Source organism: Beta vulgaris, chromosome 8 (assembly GCF_026745355.1).
Source record: "Beta vulgaris subsp. vulgaris cultivar EL10 chromosome 8, EL10.2, whole genome shotgun sequence".
NCBI lineage: Eukaryota > Viridiplantae > Streptophyta > Magnoliopsida > Caryophyllales > Amaranthaceae > Beta > Beta vulgaris.
The window spans coordinates 8,230,727-8,246,477 of NC_079209.1; the positions used below are offsets into that span (position 1 = coordinate 8,230,727).

At 32.9% G+C, this 15,751-nt stretch overlaps 1 protein-coding gene across 1 annotated transcript; it reads right to left on the reverse strand.

Moving 5' to 3' along the window:
• Positions 1-2,881: 2,881 nt before the first annotated feature.
• LOC104901012 (fructan 6-exohydrolase) lies at positions 2,882-10,504 on the reverse strand. Its single transcript, XM_019251166.3, has 9 exons — positions 10,360-10,504; positions 9,835-9,964; positions 8,538-8,599; positions 8,388-8,396; positions 4,455-5,320; positions 4,175-4,333; positions 3,503-3,741; positions 3,274-3,364; positions 2,882-3,173 (listed from the first exon to the last, which is right to left on the reverse strand). The coding sequence occupies exons 1-9, from the start codon at positions 10,502-10,504 to the stop codon at positions 2,979-2,981; spliced, it is 1,896 nt and encodes a 631-aa protein (XP_019106711.2). The 3' UTR covers positions 2,882-2,978.
• Positions 10,505-15,751: the final 5,247 nt, after the last annotated feature.

A 15,751-nucleotide genomic window follows, 5' to 3' on the forward strand; every position in this document is an offset into this window, starting at 1 on the left:
ACTAAAAACCCGCTCTTAATGCCTTCAGTGCCAAAACTTTTCCACCTATATTATTACCACAAATGCCTTCATGGATCTCTTCTATTATCTTGGCGGACTCCCCAACTGTTTGCACACTTCATTAGTGGCAAACTAAAGGATTTCTTGTACAATTCATCTTGATATATGATGTACCAACTTGCCCGCCGTTTCAGATTTTTAGCGAACGCTTGGTCTCCAGGAAGTGACCCTATTAGTTTGTATGCTACCGACTCAGTGAACTATTCTCCTTGCTGATTGACACTGTTAACGATCACAATCTTTTCTATGATATTCTTTTCCCTCAAGATATCTACTGTGACGGTTCTTTCAATACTGAATGAGTCAGAGCTCGCTAGCTTAGATAATGCATCCTCTTTCATATTCTCAGCCCTTCGAATTGCTTGTATTTCAAACTGATCCAACTGGGCAATCATTTCTTTGGTTTTCTACGTAGTTCTACATGTTGGCCTCTCTAGTTTCAAATTCTCCTTTGAGACGACGGTTTACCAACTGCAAATTTGATTTCAAAGACACATTTTTTGCTCCTGTCGCCAAGCACATTCTAAGGCCGGCAATAGCTGCTTCGTACTCAGCCTTATTATTCGATGTTGGAAAGGTAAATTTGATAGCGTACTCGTAGGTATTCCCCTCTAAACTCGTCATTGCAATCCCGGCCCCGGATCCGCTAACAATGGAGGAACCGTCAACTTCTAGTAACCATGTTTCTTTTTCTTTTATCTCTTCCTCCTTATATAAGGCTTATACAATGAAATATGTCAAGGCCTGCACTTTGATGGCAGTCCTAGGCCTGTATTGTATATTATATCATGATAACTCAACGGCCCACTTCAGTAAACGGCCTTAGTTATCCATTTTCTGCAAAGCTTTTTCTAGCGGCTGGTTTGTCAGAACATGGATGGGATGAAAGTCAAAATAAGGTATGAGTTTTCTGTCGGCAATAATTACTACCAAAGCCATCTTCTCCACCAGCTCTTATCGGCACTCTGGACTGTTAAGGATATGGCTGATGAAATATATAGGATTGTTGCTGTTTTTCTTTTCCCACCAACAAGACGGTCGCTACCGTTTTAGGAGAGGTCGAGATGTACAAATGCAACGTATCTCTCATATCGGGTCTTGTAATGGTAGGTTGGCTTTTCAAATGCTCCTTGACTGCCAAGAAGGTTTTGCTTTGTTCCTCACCCCATTCAAACTTCTTATTTCCCTATAGCAGCGCGAAGAAAGGCATGGTTTTGTCCTCTGACTTTGAGCTGAATCGAGTTAGAGCTGCCATCCTCCTTGACAGCCTTTGGATGTCCTTCACATTCTTTGGTTCAGGCAAATCCATGATTGCACGAACCTTATCGGGGTTCGCATCAATGCTCCTCTTAACTTACCATAAAACCTAAAAATTTCCCGGCTCTTACTCCTAAGACACGTTCCCTTAGGTTGAGCTTCATCTTGTATCTTCTCAAACTATTGAAAGTTTCTCCGAGGTCACTCAAATGTTCCCTGTCAGTTTTGCTTTTGACGATGGAGTCCTCCACATACATCTTTATGTCCCCCCCCCCCACTGATCGGCGGACACTTTGTCAACCAGCTTTTGATATGTTACTCCTGCATTGCGGAGCCCAAACGACATTGCCTTATAATTATACACCCCACATTCCGTGATAAATGCTGTTTTTTTCCTGTTAGTCTCCAATAGGCTGATCTGATGATACCTTGAGAATGCATCCATAAAATTCAATAGTGCATGACCGCTAGTGGAATCCACCAACCGATCTATTCTCGAGAGAGGTCAGCAGTCTTTTGGGCAAGCTCTATTCAGATTTGTAAAATCCACGCACATTCTCCACTGACTGTTAGCCTTTTTCACCATGACTACATTGGCCAGCCACTCTGGGTATCACATGGATCAATGAAATCAGCGGTCAACAATTTATCTACTTGTTCTTTGATAGCCTTGTTTTTCTCAACAAAAAAATTTCGCTTTTTTTGTTTGACAGGACGAACTGCACTGTCGACGTTCAAATGATGTACCATCATGGCTGGGTTTATTCCAGCATCTCATCCGCCGAGAACGCGAAAGACATCAGCGTTTTTCTCGAAGGAGAGTCACTTGGTTGACTCTAATCTTTGGGTCCATGTCAATCCCGACAGCGATCGTCCTTGTAGGATCTTCAGCTAGCATTTCCTGCTTTGTCTCTCCATCAGGTTTGGGTCTTAGTGTATCGTCAGCCCTATACTCCAAATCTTCCATAGATATTTCCATCATTTGTTCATCCACTTTCTCGCTCGGACTCTGTTTCATTTGCTAGAGCTTTCCTCTGTTTTCGCGTTGGCGAATTTAAATCTTCTACCGGGATTCTTCTTGAAGGCTGCTTCAAGGCTGTAAGATAGCATGATATGGCCATTTCTTGATTTTCCTAGATTAGAGACGTACAACATTGTCATATGGTAAGTAGATAGAACTCCTTGGACGTCATGAATGAATGCATGGGTCTCAACTCGTAACACATTACTTGTCAACATTACATATAGGGGCAGGGAAAATCGGTTGATGCCACTTAAAAAAAATGTAAAGTAAATTATAGGAGCAAATGAGGGTATGTAAAAATCTTTGAAGTATATATATATAGGGGCATGAGCCACATCTCTGTACTTCAAACACCTACACATGTGCAATATAAATTTACTCTTATAGAAGTAATATAAACTTAGGGAGGAACAGAGCGAGTTTTGGATACATCATGGCATCATGATCCTTATTGTTCAAATGGAAAAGAGATGTCAAATAAACCAACAATAATGATTCTGAAATTCTGAGTTATAACTAATAATCGATAGAAGCTCACGCTTTAAAGAAAAGGAAAATAGTCCATTGAATTGTGAACCAATGATAATTAAAATCCAAACAATGTATATGTGCATAATAATCCATGATGAAAAAACACCTAAACGCCTGTTGGAAGATTAATTTGAGCTGATTTCATGCTCCAAGCACTAAGTTTAGTGATCTTAACATCTTCTGCTCCATAGTTAAAGGCATATAACTTTGCATTGTCATTAATTGCCAGTGTAGGATAAACTCTAGCAGTGATGCAACTTTTCCCATCTGCACCAAAGCTCTCGATTATAGAATGATCAATCTGTCATAAGGAAAAGAAGATAAAAATGTTTTAGGTTTACATATGCAAACATGTTGAAATTTATGTAATAGATGGATTCTATAAGTTCCTTATCACTCACTAAAATCCTTATAGATAGTTCATCATTTACAGGATCCACATCCACGAAAGTCCCGTAACTTATTTTATCAGTAGTTGGGTTAAGAGAAGACCTGCACATTGTAGGGAAGGAATACAAGAGCTCAAACATTTTAGTAATTTAAATCAAACCAGAAAGATTCAAGTCGCACTAGGTTTATCATCTGTGTGAGAGATCAGAGAACTTAGCCTTAAGATGATGCGCAACTAACCTGCTTTGGTCACTGCACATGAGAACCATATATTTGTTTGGAGCCTTGAATATTCTGAAGAAGACTGCAGTGTATTCTTCTAAGCCTGTGGAAGCCAGTGTTAGAAGTCCGAATGGCCCGAGTATTCCCTTTTCAGTTGCGCCCTTGTGGCTGCACAATATCTGTGGGTTGGTCCATGTTGGGTCGAATTCTTCAATGTGGTTTAAATCTGGTATTTTGAATGAAATTTCCACATCCGCCTTCAACAAAAAAGATACATTAACGACTCAGAATTTGATAAGGACTACTATGTCTGTTTCTAAATAGTTGCAAGACTGTGCTAAGCATGTATTTAATGCTAATCAAATCCTATTGTTAAATACAAGTTGAGAGTTTTTAACATGTTTTGGAGGACTTTTAGCGATGAACTTCTCGAAGAGAGACACTCTTGTAAGCTAAGCAACCTATTGGAATGGACTTTGGAAGAGAGTGAGTAATAATAAGATTTATGAGTAACAGTTTGGCGTATCATAGGTAATAACTAAAGGGTAAAGATGGAGCATGTTGCATAGACATGAGAAACACTATATTAGAATATGCATCATATGTAGTTGCATAGAAATATAGAATTATAGTATGCAGAAATGCACCATTATTGAGCAGCATAAGCATTATAGGTGAATGTGAATTAACCTGAGAGGCTGTGACTCCAGTTATTTCAATGAGTGATCCTGATCCAATCACTTGAGAATCCAATTTCACTTGATCTTTTCGTAGCGTTTCAACTTCTGTAACTGGCCATTGAACTAGTTGTTTGCCAAAAGTATCACATACTATTGTTCTTGGAATTCCCTTAAAATCATATATGGAATATATTCAGATTCATCAATCATTTTTAGGCAAGAACTGTAAGAAAAATAAATTGAAGTATAAAGAGACAAGCAAACAAAAGGTTTGCACTGTGATTAAGTACCTGAAGTCCAGCCCATCCTTTTTCAAAGTTATTAGCTTCGATTGAAGATTCATCAGCCCACGCAAATAGTATTCTGCGATCAGTCTTACTATCAAAGAACGATTTCGATGCATAAAATTTACCATAATCAAGCCTTAAACCCTGATGACTGTCCATAGATCCCTCAGTTATGTAAATGTCTTTATCAGTATCATATCTTCCAATAGTGTAAATGTCAAATTTAGTTCTTATGAAGCTTATCTTAAGGACATGTTTAACATCCTTATTAATAACAGATGTATCAAGACCCAATGACTTGCCAGCATACACAGGGAAAAAATCAGGGCACTCCCATGCCCCGGTATTTTCGAGTGCATAAAAAGGACATTCTGTGTCAGTCCAAGTGATGAAGTCCTTGCTAGTGAAAAGAGCTACTGATCCATGTTCACCTTGTTGAGTACCAATTAAGGTTCTCCATTTACCATCAGGTAATTGCCAAGCAGTAGACGGGTCTCGAAAATTGAAAGGATCAATGTTGTTGTTAGAGGGTGTTGCAACCATAACAGGATTTTGGGATACCTTAACCCACTCCCTAAGATAAGGGTCAGATAAATCTTTGGGGAAGGCTAGATTTTGAACTTGGTGATTGTGAGTGTTAATTCCTGTGTATAGGATGGCAGGTTTTTCACCAGGAAGTATAGTAGCAGAACCAGACCAACATCCCTTAATGTCATAAGAGTCTGTTGGTGAAAGGGCAATTGGTTGAGAGGTCCAATTGATAAGGTCAGTTGACGTAGAATGTCCCCAATCTAATCCATGCTTCCAAACAGGTTCCAAGGGATTATATTGGTAAAATAAGTGATATACTCCTTTGTAAATCAAGGGTCCTATTACAAAAGAGAAAGCAAGTGATTTCAGATAAATAAACATAATTCTATTGAGTAAAGCTATATACTTTTACAATTAAGAATAATTTAAATATATATATATACTAATATATTAAAAGGCGCCACATGACGCTATTCCTTAAAATGTTTGCTTCATGTAAACATATATATAATAAAAAAAAATTAAAAAATGCATATTATAAGATTTGATCTCAGGACCTCAAGCTTATATACTAAAGTTTTATTCACTAACTTAAGTAGTAATATTTGGTATTATAATAAAAATATTAATGAATGAAAATTATATTTTTTTGGCAATAAGAAAATTATTATTACCCAGGACATAGCCCGAGCCTAAAAACTATTTTCTATAAAAAGATAAAAGAATGTTCATATATTATATTAGGAAAAAAAATTAAACATGTTGAATTTGTAAGAGTTTTCAATTTTAATTTCTCTTTTATTTCACATTAATCAAAAAATAGAAATGATGTAAACAATTCATTAGCACCCACTTAGGTACCATTACCAAAAACAAGAGTTCAATATGGTTTATCAGCATTCACTTCATGACTCTTTTATAATACTATTATAACTAAAGGAAAAGAAAAAGACTTTCCCTCCCTTCTCTCTCTTTTTCCTCTTGATAACTCTAATTTGTTCATTGATTTTGGGACCGTCACCAGCCTTTAGGTGGATGATAAGCCTTTTTTTCTTTAATATTACTAGTTTTTGTTATTGTTTTTGATAAATCTTCAACCTTTTCGTTTCTTTGTTCCATTATTGGATATTTGGATTTATTTCTTCCCTTGATGAAATTAGTTGGATTCATGCTATATCACGACAGATATCAGTACTTATCCACGATCTAGTTGTTGGGTTCCTAAGATTTTCTAGACAACATTGTTAATTAAGTGGAAGAAGGATGATAATAAATTAATAATGATGATACTTATTCATGGATGAAAGAAATATGGTTATGCCGACTATTCTTTGATCCATGAATTATCTTTGGATAATTATATTTTTCATTAATGTATATTTTTCTTTAAAATGAAAAGTTAAATACCACTTGATTTAGCAGTTAAAATTTTAGTAAATATGTTTGTAATCACGGGGTGGAATCTTGTACAATTTATTTTCTATTTTTTTATTGTAGGTTGATTACATGGAGTTAAACACCGTAAGGAAAGCGACCCGGGGGCCGTGGCATAGTTACTTACTAGCATTTTTGGCACGCGATGCTTGCGTGCATAGATTTTAGCATTTATTTTGGGCACGCGTAATCATTTACTTATGCTTAATCATAATTTTAACGCAACATAATGTGCGTGGAATAAAAAATGTCATTTTTGAATTGACATGTTTTTACATGTAAAACCGTAGATTTTGAACTATTGTGTTTTTTAAAACAAAATTATAGTGAACGTAATATGTTTAAAGGGTAGAGTGCTAATGTTTTATAACTATTATCACTACCTTACCATTCCTTATATGATAGAAATTGTAAATAGTAGGCAATAAGCAATATTTTATGAGTTGCATAAGTTTGATATTCTATAAAATAATACACGGTAAAAATGTAATGTTATTATTATCAATATTTGGTAACCATTTTTGAATTCAAGATTCTCATTTTATCAATGATCTTGAAACTTTTTTGTGTAAAGGTTTTCAATCAAATTCTTTTTTTTTTTACTTGTGTCTTAATTAGGTAATTATTTGTTTTAATCTTAGCTTGTTTAATATGGAAATAGCTTATATCTTCTTTCTTTCCTAATATTGTCTTTTTCTTAAGGATATAATTGTATTTCAAATGAGGACACCATGCCTCCCCCCTTCACTTATGTAATAGAGATTTATGAAATGTCTTTTGATATATTGGTATAGATTAGTAGTTAAATATTTGATAGATTATTATTTTTTAGAAAAAATTGACATGAATCATCCCAACTTTCACCAATCTTTTCAAAATAATAATAATAATCCTAACTTTTGAGGGGATCTTCTCAAAATAAACCAAACTATCACTTTTCTTGCCTATACTAATACGTTATAGGTCTAAGATACATAGAAAATTAATAGTTCGGATTATTTTGAGAAGGTGTCCCCTAAAGTTGGGATTATTCTAAAATAATCCAAAGTTGAGATTATTTTGAGAAGACTAGTAAGTTCGGATTATTCATGTCAATTTTTCCTATTTTTTCCCATCAACTTTTTTAAAGAATTGAACCACGATTATTTAGTTTAAATAATGCATTTTTTAATATGTCAACATGCATTAAGGGTCAACCAAATGAAGAGACAATATTTTAAATTTAATTTCAGATTTTTTTTATAATAACCACCTTATATATTATTATTTTTTTACGACTTTGACTTTACTAACTTCTTGAATTTCACCACTACTTAATGTTTAATCGTCTATTTTTCCATCCAACGTGGCCTCACCTATTTATAATTATTTCCCTCACTTCCACCTTATATAGTTATATCTACATGCATGTTTCTAGGATTACCACTCCTGAAACCTTGCCAATCTCTCTCAATTGTCAAAATTCTTTCAACTAAATCTACAATTAGGAGAGGGTAAATTCATATATTGACTTCATATCTAAAATGAAATTTCAAATATTACCCAGACATATCGAGGAGGGATAGAGAGGAAGTAAAGGGAGGAAACGGAATCTGGACAAAAAGTGTTAAGTAGTAGTGAAATTTAATAAGTTAGTAAAGTTAATAAGGCGGAAAAATACAAAAAAAAATTATAATGTAGTTATTCTCAAAATAAATAAAACATAAGGTGGTGATTATAAAAAAAAAATCCTTCAATTTGTTTGGTAGCCTTTGAAAAATCTTTCGTCTTTAACAAAACCAAAAATTGAACTCATAGTTATATGACTATATATCCCTATTATATGGAGTATTACCTAAATCTTTCATCTCCCAAACCTGTACTTCATGTATAGTACATGACCTTAATCAATCTTATACAGCAACATAATATATTAATATGCACAATACTTGAAAAAGAAAAAAAAGATCTAGTTGGTAATTAGAAACTAACCATTTGGATCTGCAAAAAGTAATTCAGCACCAATCCCACCATATCAGCGGAAGCAATGACAATTATACACAAGAAGTTAGATAATTGAAGAAAGTGACACATTAAAGAGTTAAGAAAGACATGATTTATTAGCTATAAAAATGAGCATACCATTCATCCAATTTTGAGGTGGCTGAAAGTGATAACCAGTCCTATATGGATCATTATTTTCATGGTCATTCTGATCTACCATGTTAATGAGATTAGCCATTGATCAGAAATAATGATGAATTTTGACTTTTAGATTAGATGAAACTGTGAAAGCTTACTTTATGTATAATGTATTGGATCAAAGTATTTAATTATACCAGTAGTTATAAAGCAATTATGTGCTATTTAATATTACATATATTATTGACTCAGTAGAAGTCTACTATATAAGTATATATAAATTTTTATTGACGAGTCTTGCTTCTTTCTATAATATTCTTACTGGTGATATTTCAAATTAAGTGATTTAGTATCTTGAAAAATGTGATATAAAAGACCTAAGTTTAAGCTGATTAAAAAGCATTTTAATAAAAAAAAAAAAAGCATTTTAATATGTCTACTTATGTGCTTCTATCTGAATAGAAATAGTGATGATTAATACTTCTTATTCTAGATTTTGATGGTCTAACAAACTAACTTCATCCACTAGAACTATTTGCGAAAAACTACATTCCTTAAATCCTATGACACAAGGTATATGTTTTAAGTGAAAGTATTGGGTCAGACCATCTGACCAATACTTACTGTCAGACGGGCTGAGCCCAAAACTCTAAACTTTTTTTTAAAAGCGATAAGAGGATACAAGAAGACCGACGGAATCAACTGCATCTACGAATGCTTTGTGAAGGTGCATCCAATACTTTATCATCTTGAAGATTAAAGTTGTAAAGAGTGAACATATCATCAACTATAACAACATCAGATCGAGTCAATATAAACAACACGAGATACGCATAAAGGAAGGAGATTAGCTAGATAAGAGCGTGCGTAGTTAAGAGGACAATCAAGAGCAGAACGAATAATAGAAGTTGAAATTAAAGCAGCAACAAAATAATCGTCAAATGGATACAGTTCAAAGCGTTTGTGAAGGTAAGGGAAAGATGAGAGTATAGTTGAGTGTAACTCAGAAGAGTTTGATGATGTCAAATCAGTCTCCGCCGCTTTGAGGTTCTTTCTTCTCCCGTTGAATTTGATGTTGAAGTTAGTGAAGTGGAATGCGATTCGCAGAAATGAAGGTTCTTTTGATTATGGGAGATGTTAGGTTGGATCCTTTCTCGTGAAAGCAGGGGTTAGTGTTTTGTTTTTCAGTTGGACTTTGTTTTCTTTCAGTTGGACTTTGTTTTCTTTCAGTTGGACTTTGTGTTTCTTTCCGTTGGACTTTGTGTTTCTTTCAGTTGGACTTTGTTTTGTTTCAGTTGGACTTTGTTTTTTTTTCAGTTGGACTACCTGAAAAAAAATGAAGACTACCTGAAAAAGAATGAAGACTACCTGAAAAAAAATGAAGACTACCTGAAAAAGAATAAAGACCAACTGAAACCCAAAGTAAGTCTAACTGAAATACAAAAACCAACTGAAAAAAAAAAGAAGACTAACTGAAAAAAAATGAAGACTACCTGAAAAAGAATGAAGACTACCTGAAAAAGAATAAAGACCAACTGAAATCCAAAGTAAGTCTAACTGAAGTACAAAAACCAACTGGAAAAAAAAAGACTAACTGAAAAAAAATGAAGACTACCTGAAAAAAAAATGAAGACTACCTGAAAAAAAATTAAGACTACCTGAAAAAAAATTAAGACTAACTGAAAAAAAATTGGAACCACCTGAAAGTCGTCCGACCAAAGATTATGGTCGGACGAGTCCGACACAATACGTTCTCATGTTTTAAACTTATAAGTAAAATTAGTGGTGTCAAAACAGGTTCTCAAACAGGTTCTAGGTATACCCAAAGCGAACCAGGTCAGACCCGAACAGGTCAGGATTCTGTCAGTCAATGTCCCAGGTCGTGATTGGTCAGGTTTTTGTTCAACTGGGTCGATCACATTTGAATCATGGGATTGTCGGGTGCCGAACAGGTCTGAACGTTCCATTTACATGCCGATCCATTATCGGGTATGATTGCTTATGGATAATTTTTAACCGGGTTTGCGCAAGTCGTATTTGGATTTCATGTATGCTTGGGTAGAGTCAAGTGTACTCGGGTTGAATCACTAATGACCTTAACTCGATCATTGTGAAGCATCGGGTCCTTTTGCTATTGAACGTCAGTTCAACTTCGGTTGACTCCTTGTCGGGTCATTTTAATTTTGCAATGGATTTTGTAAACGAATCATATTACTAAAAGCATTAAGATCGACATATATATACATATGTAAGTGTGCGATAAATATATGGATGATAACAAAAAACTAATAAAACACTATATTGTTTATTGTGATGTTTAGTGTATTCTCTTAGTCAACTCTTATTTCGACTAATCAATTGTGTATAACCACTCTAATGAGTAAAGGAATAGAACGACTCTTCATGTTCTCTAATATTATATATTCTAACCAATGACAATAATAACGAGTAGACGATCAATTCTAAGGTTTATATAGATGATTTATTATTATAAGCATTATGATTGATATATAAGTTTGTAAATAGCTATGATGATAATGAGAATAATAATAAACATAAAGCGATGATGATGATGATGATGATGATGATGATGATGATAATAATAATAATAATAATAATAATAATAATAATAATAATAATAATAATAATAATAATAATAATAATAATATAACAATAATAATAATAATAATAATAATAATAATAATAATAATATACAAATAATAACAATAATAGTAACAATGCTAACAATAGAAATAATAATACAAATAAGAATAGGAATACTAACAATAATAACAATATAAATACTAATAATAATAGTAGCAACAATGCTAATAATAGCAATAACAATAACTAACATAACACGGTATATATGTATTATGTTGTGACTATATATGATAAATTATAAACAAACTATTTTATCAATATGTTTAATCATTTTAGTAGTACATTAGTATTAATATAATTATAAAACCACTGTAATACTATATTAATTATAAATTAGTACACGTACGACTCTTGATATGTTATGATATTATAACAAATGACAATCATATATTTACAATAACAGTTGATATGAGGCATAACCGGCTAAGTGATTATAACGAGCGTTAATATGTTGTACAATAATAACAATAATCATAACAATAGTTTATATAAGTGATGGCAAACATAACAACCATAAGTCAATACGTTAACGAGTACTTACTAGTTAGTAACATGTTAGCAACCATATGTTAATTTAGCATTTAGTCAGTTACTCACTTAGAATTATACCAATTTAGTAACTCACTAACTTGTCCCACAATAATTGAAAGAAGTTGTTACTAGATAAGATTAATGAATGTATCAATATAGATTATAAGCTAATTCAACAACAATACATTATTTTATCTAATAGTCTTCATGTGAAATGCATTTCGAAACTAAAAACGTGTAATTGGATTGAAAGAAGTTGTTATTGGATGAGATTAATATATGTATCATTGTAAGTCAATAATCTATATATGTCAAGGTAACACTACATATAAGTTTGCTTAAGTAAATATAATTATACTTTTACTTAATTAAGTAATAGACTAATAGTTGTATAAGTAACGCTATAAAGAGTCTAATTAAAATTTAGAAACTCAATTCATAACTCTAATTAAATAATACTTAAACACTAATCATAATAATTTTAATAAAAATAGCCAAAATTTCAAATTAATAAAATAATTGACTACTACCTCCGTTTCCTAAAGATCTTCCTTGTTATTGTTACTACAGATACCAATGATAATTAATTTGTGTGGAGTGTGGGGTGGGTAAAGTAGGAGAGAGAAAGGAGTTAAGATAAATAAACAAATTAAAAGAGGTTGAAGTAGGAGAGAGAAAGGGAGTAAAATTGAATTAATAATGTAATGGTGGACCATATGATAGGGACATGAGAGGGTAATTAAAAGGGGAAAAGAAATTCCAAATAAGGAATAAAGTAAAAGAGGGAAGATCTTTTGGAAACAAACTTAAACGGAAAGAGGGAAGATCTTTAGGAAACGGATGGAGTAATTATTAAAGTTAGAAGTTACTAAACCAAGACAAGAATTAGTAAGATTATAAAAAATATAAGATTGTCAATAATGTGATAAGTCATCCATCCATGTGCTAGATCATTCTCTTTTCCTATTGGCCAAAGATTAATATCATGGATCATGAATTAGAACCCTTAATTTGAGAAGGATTATCAAAATTTAACCATCAATCTTCCAAAGACTCAAACCTATCTCCCATTCCTAATTTCCCTTCTCTCTTCCATCTCTCCTTCGAAAACCCTAATCCCCCTCCCTCTCTCATCCAACCACCTCCTATTCCTTCTTTCATTCTCTCTCCTCAGCCTACCACCTCCTCAACCACCCATTCCTCTCTCGCCAACTCTCAACCACCCCACGGCACTACCCCCTCCTACTCCATCCTTCGTCGATCTTCGCTTGTCGTCGTCGATCTTCGCTCGTCGTCGTCGATCTTCTCGCTCGCCATCGTCGATCCGTGCTTGTTGTCGTCGATCTTCGCGCTCGTCGTCGTCGATCTTCGCCAACAACAAGTTGCTTCTCTTCTCAAACGTCGTCCCTCGATTCCGGCCAGATCTAGTTTTCGTTCATGATTTTTTTTTTCATTTTTTAGTTTAATTTGTTAATTTTTGTGTTGATTAATTTTGTTTTTGTGTAATATCATTCAATTTCATCCCTAGATTTATTGACTTTTGTGTAATTTCATATAATTCCACATTTATTCTTTTTGTGTGATTTTTATGTAATTTCACTAAATCTTGATTTTTTGTATAATTTATTATAATTGCAGATTTTTTATGAGCTTATATGTTGTTGTTTAGTATAGTGTTACAATAATTTGAGATATTATTTTTGGTAGAATATTAAAATGGGATAATTGGTAGAAAAAATGGTAGAAAAAAATTAGGAAATTTTAGTAAAATATTAAAATGGGATAATAAATTTGGAGTATAGGGTTTAATAAGGTATTTTTAAATATTTTTTAGTAAAATTTTTAAGACAATCTTGCTCATACATAGACAAAAAAAAAATACACCAACCAGAAAAAACCAAAAAGAAAAGAGAAAAACAACTAGTTAGAGAGCAATTAAGGGTCAATTAAATAATACTCCCTCCAATTCCAATAAAAATAAAGGATTTTTTATCAGGTATTCCTATGTTTTTTTTCTAAAATTCTATGTTGTATCCCTTAAGTTATTTTATTCTACATAGTTTCCTTCAACTTTTTGAGTTTTCTCTATGATACTCATGTTATTTCTTATTCATCATGGACGTTAATGTGTAATGACCCACCAACTCCGTCATTATTTCAAACCTCAAGAACTTGTCTCCTCTAACTCCAAACTTATGCTTCTAGTTCCATATCCTTTCATCTTCTTATGAAAAATTGAATATTTCAGATTTAAAGAAGCTACAAGGAACCTATGTCCTATAGATCAAATTTTGGTGGGAAATTTTCCCTCCAAATGTCGGAAAATAAATAAACTAACGGTCAACTTAACGTTGAACTTAACAGATGGGATAGAAAATAATGAATGAATTGAAGGGTACTAAATAAAACCAAAGATCATAACAGATACATTGTAGAATTTCAAAAAACACAGGGTATCCCGTAGAAAAACCCAAAATAAAAAATTAAACAAAGATAAAACCGCATATGTTATAAAATTGGTTGTGTTTGTTGACTGAGTTGTTGTATACCTCAGGTAAGTTTGGTTGTTCGATGTTTCAGCTGTTCTTCAGCAATAATGTGTCGGGATATATAGTTCTTTAGAAGCTTTAATTTGTTTTTGGTGCATATATGCATGTATGTGAGCTTATTTTAGCTTTACCCCTTATGTTTCCTCGGGCAATGCTACATCTACCCAGTGGGTAGTTAATCCACTAAAAATAGAGAATTAAAAGCTATTAACATTGATAAGTTGGATTCCACTATTTATTTATTCCTATTTGTAGTGGGTTGTTGACCCACTAGGCAGATAAAATTATTTCCCGTTCCCTCTTGCCTTCCCCAATGTATTGGACCACAACCATAATTAGGTTTCAATTGAATGACCACTTTTACTTGATTCTAACGAGGCATATTTAATCCACTTTAGACGATAGACCCATCAAAAATCTTGTACCTCGAAACCAAACATTTTCTATATAGGGGTTGTTTGGCAATTAGAGTTTTGGAACAAAAAGAGAGGTTTGGACTACTTTCAGAGTTTTGACTAGACAAAAACTCTAAAAAGGGTATTTGGTAAAAGAGAGTTTTAGAGAGAGTTTTGAAATGAAAACTCTCAAAATGAAAAAGCTCCTAGTAGGAGCTTTTTCTATAGAGGATTAGATAGAAATATGTTTAATGACTTTTTTGCCCCTAATAGTAATACTACACATATCTATTAAAATGTCTATAAATGTCATATTACACAAACAAATGACAATAAGCTTTTAGTAATCAGTTATTTTTTTACCAAACACATTTAAAAAAAAAAAAGCTGCCAAATCAGTAGTCAAATCTGCTGAACAAAAAGTTAAATTCTAACGCAAACTCTAAACTCTAACAGCTAAACTCTAAACTCTATTTGCCAAACAGTGCCATAGTATTGTGTGTTTTTATGTTCTGAAACTGATAGCATCCATAAACAACTATATAAGAAATTTACAAAAAACGATTTGCACTTTGATCATCTTACACTCATGCAGTATCTCTAACTTAATAAGTGTACACATAAGGTAGGAAATTTTTTCCATCCACTTCATAATTTCCATCTTAATCTTGAGACTCAAACATCTATCATAATCGCCAATTACGTAACCACTTTTATAGACTTGTTCCATGAGAAAGTTCATTTTTTTTACCGTGTTAATTTTCACTATTTAAGTGGACACTATTTGGTTTACTTAAAAACGTAGGGTGGAGAAGTTTGTAAAGTGAAAAATCGTTGCATTGTTTGGTTGAAAAGAAAATGAAATAATATAATTTTAATTTCACATTAAATTGTGCTTCTCATATAGTAAAGAAAATTACTAACATAATCTCTTCTAAAAACATAACGATTTATGAGATTAAACGGTACTGTCAAAGTCTCAACTAAATAACTTTTAACAATTTCAAGGAATTGCAATTTCAAGAAAAGTGCAACTTAGCCTACATAACCAAACTCACCATTCAGAGTATGCATA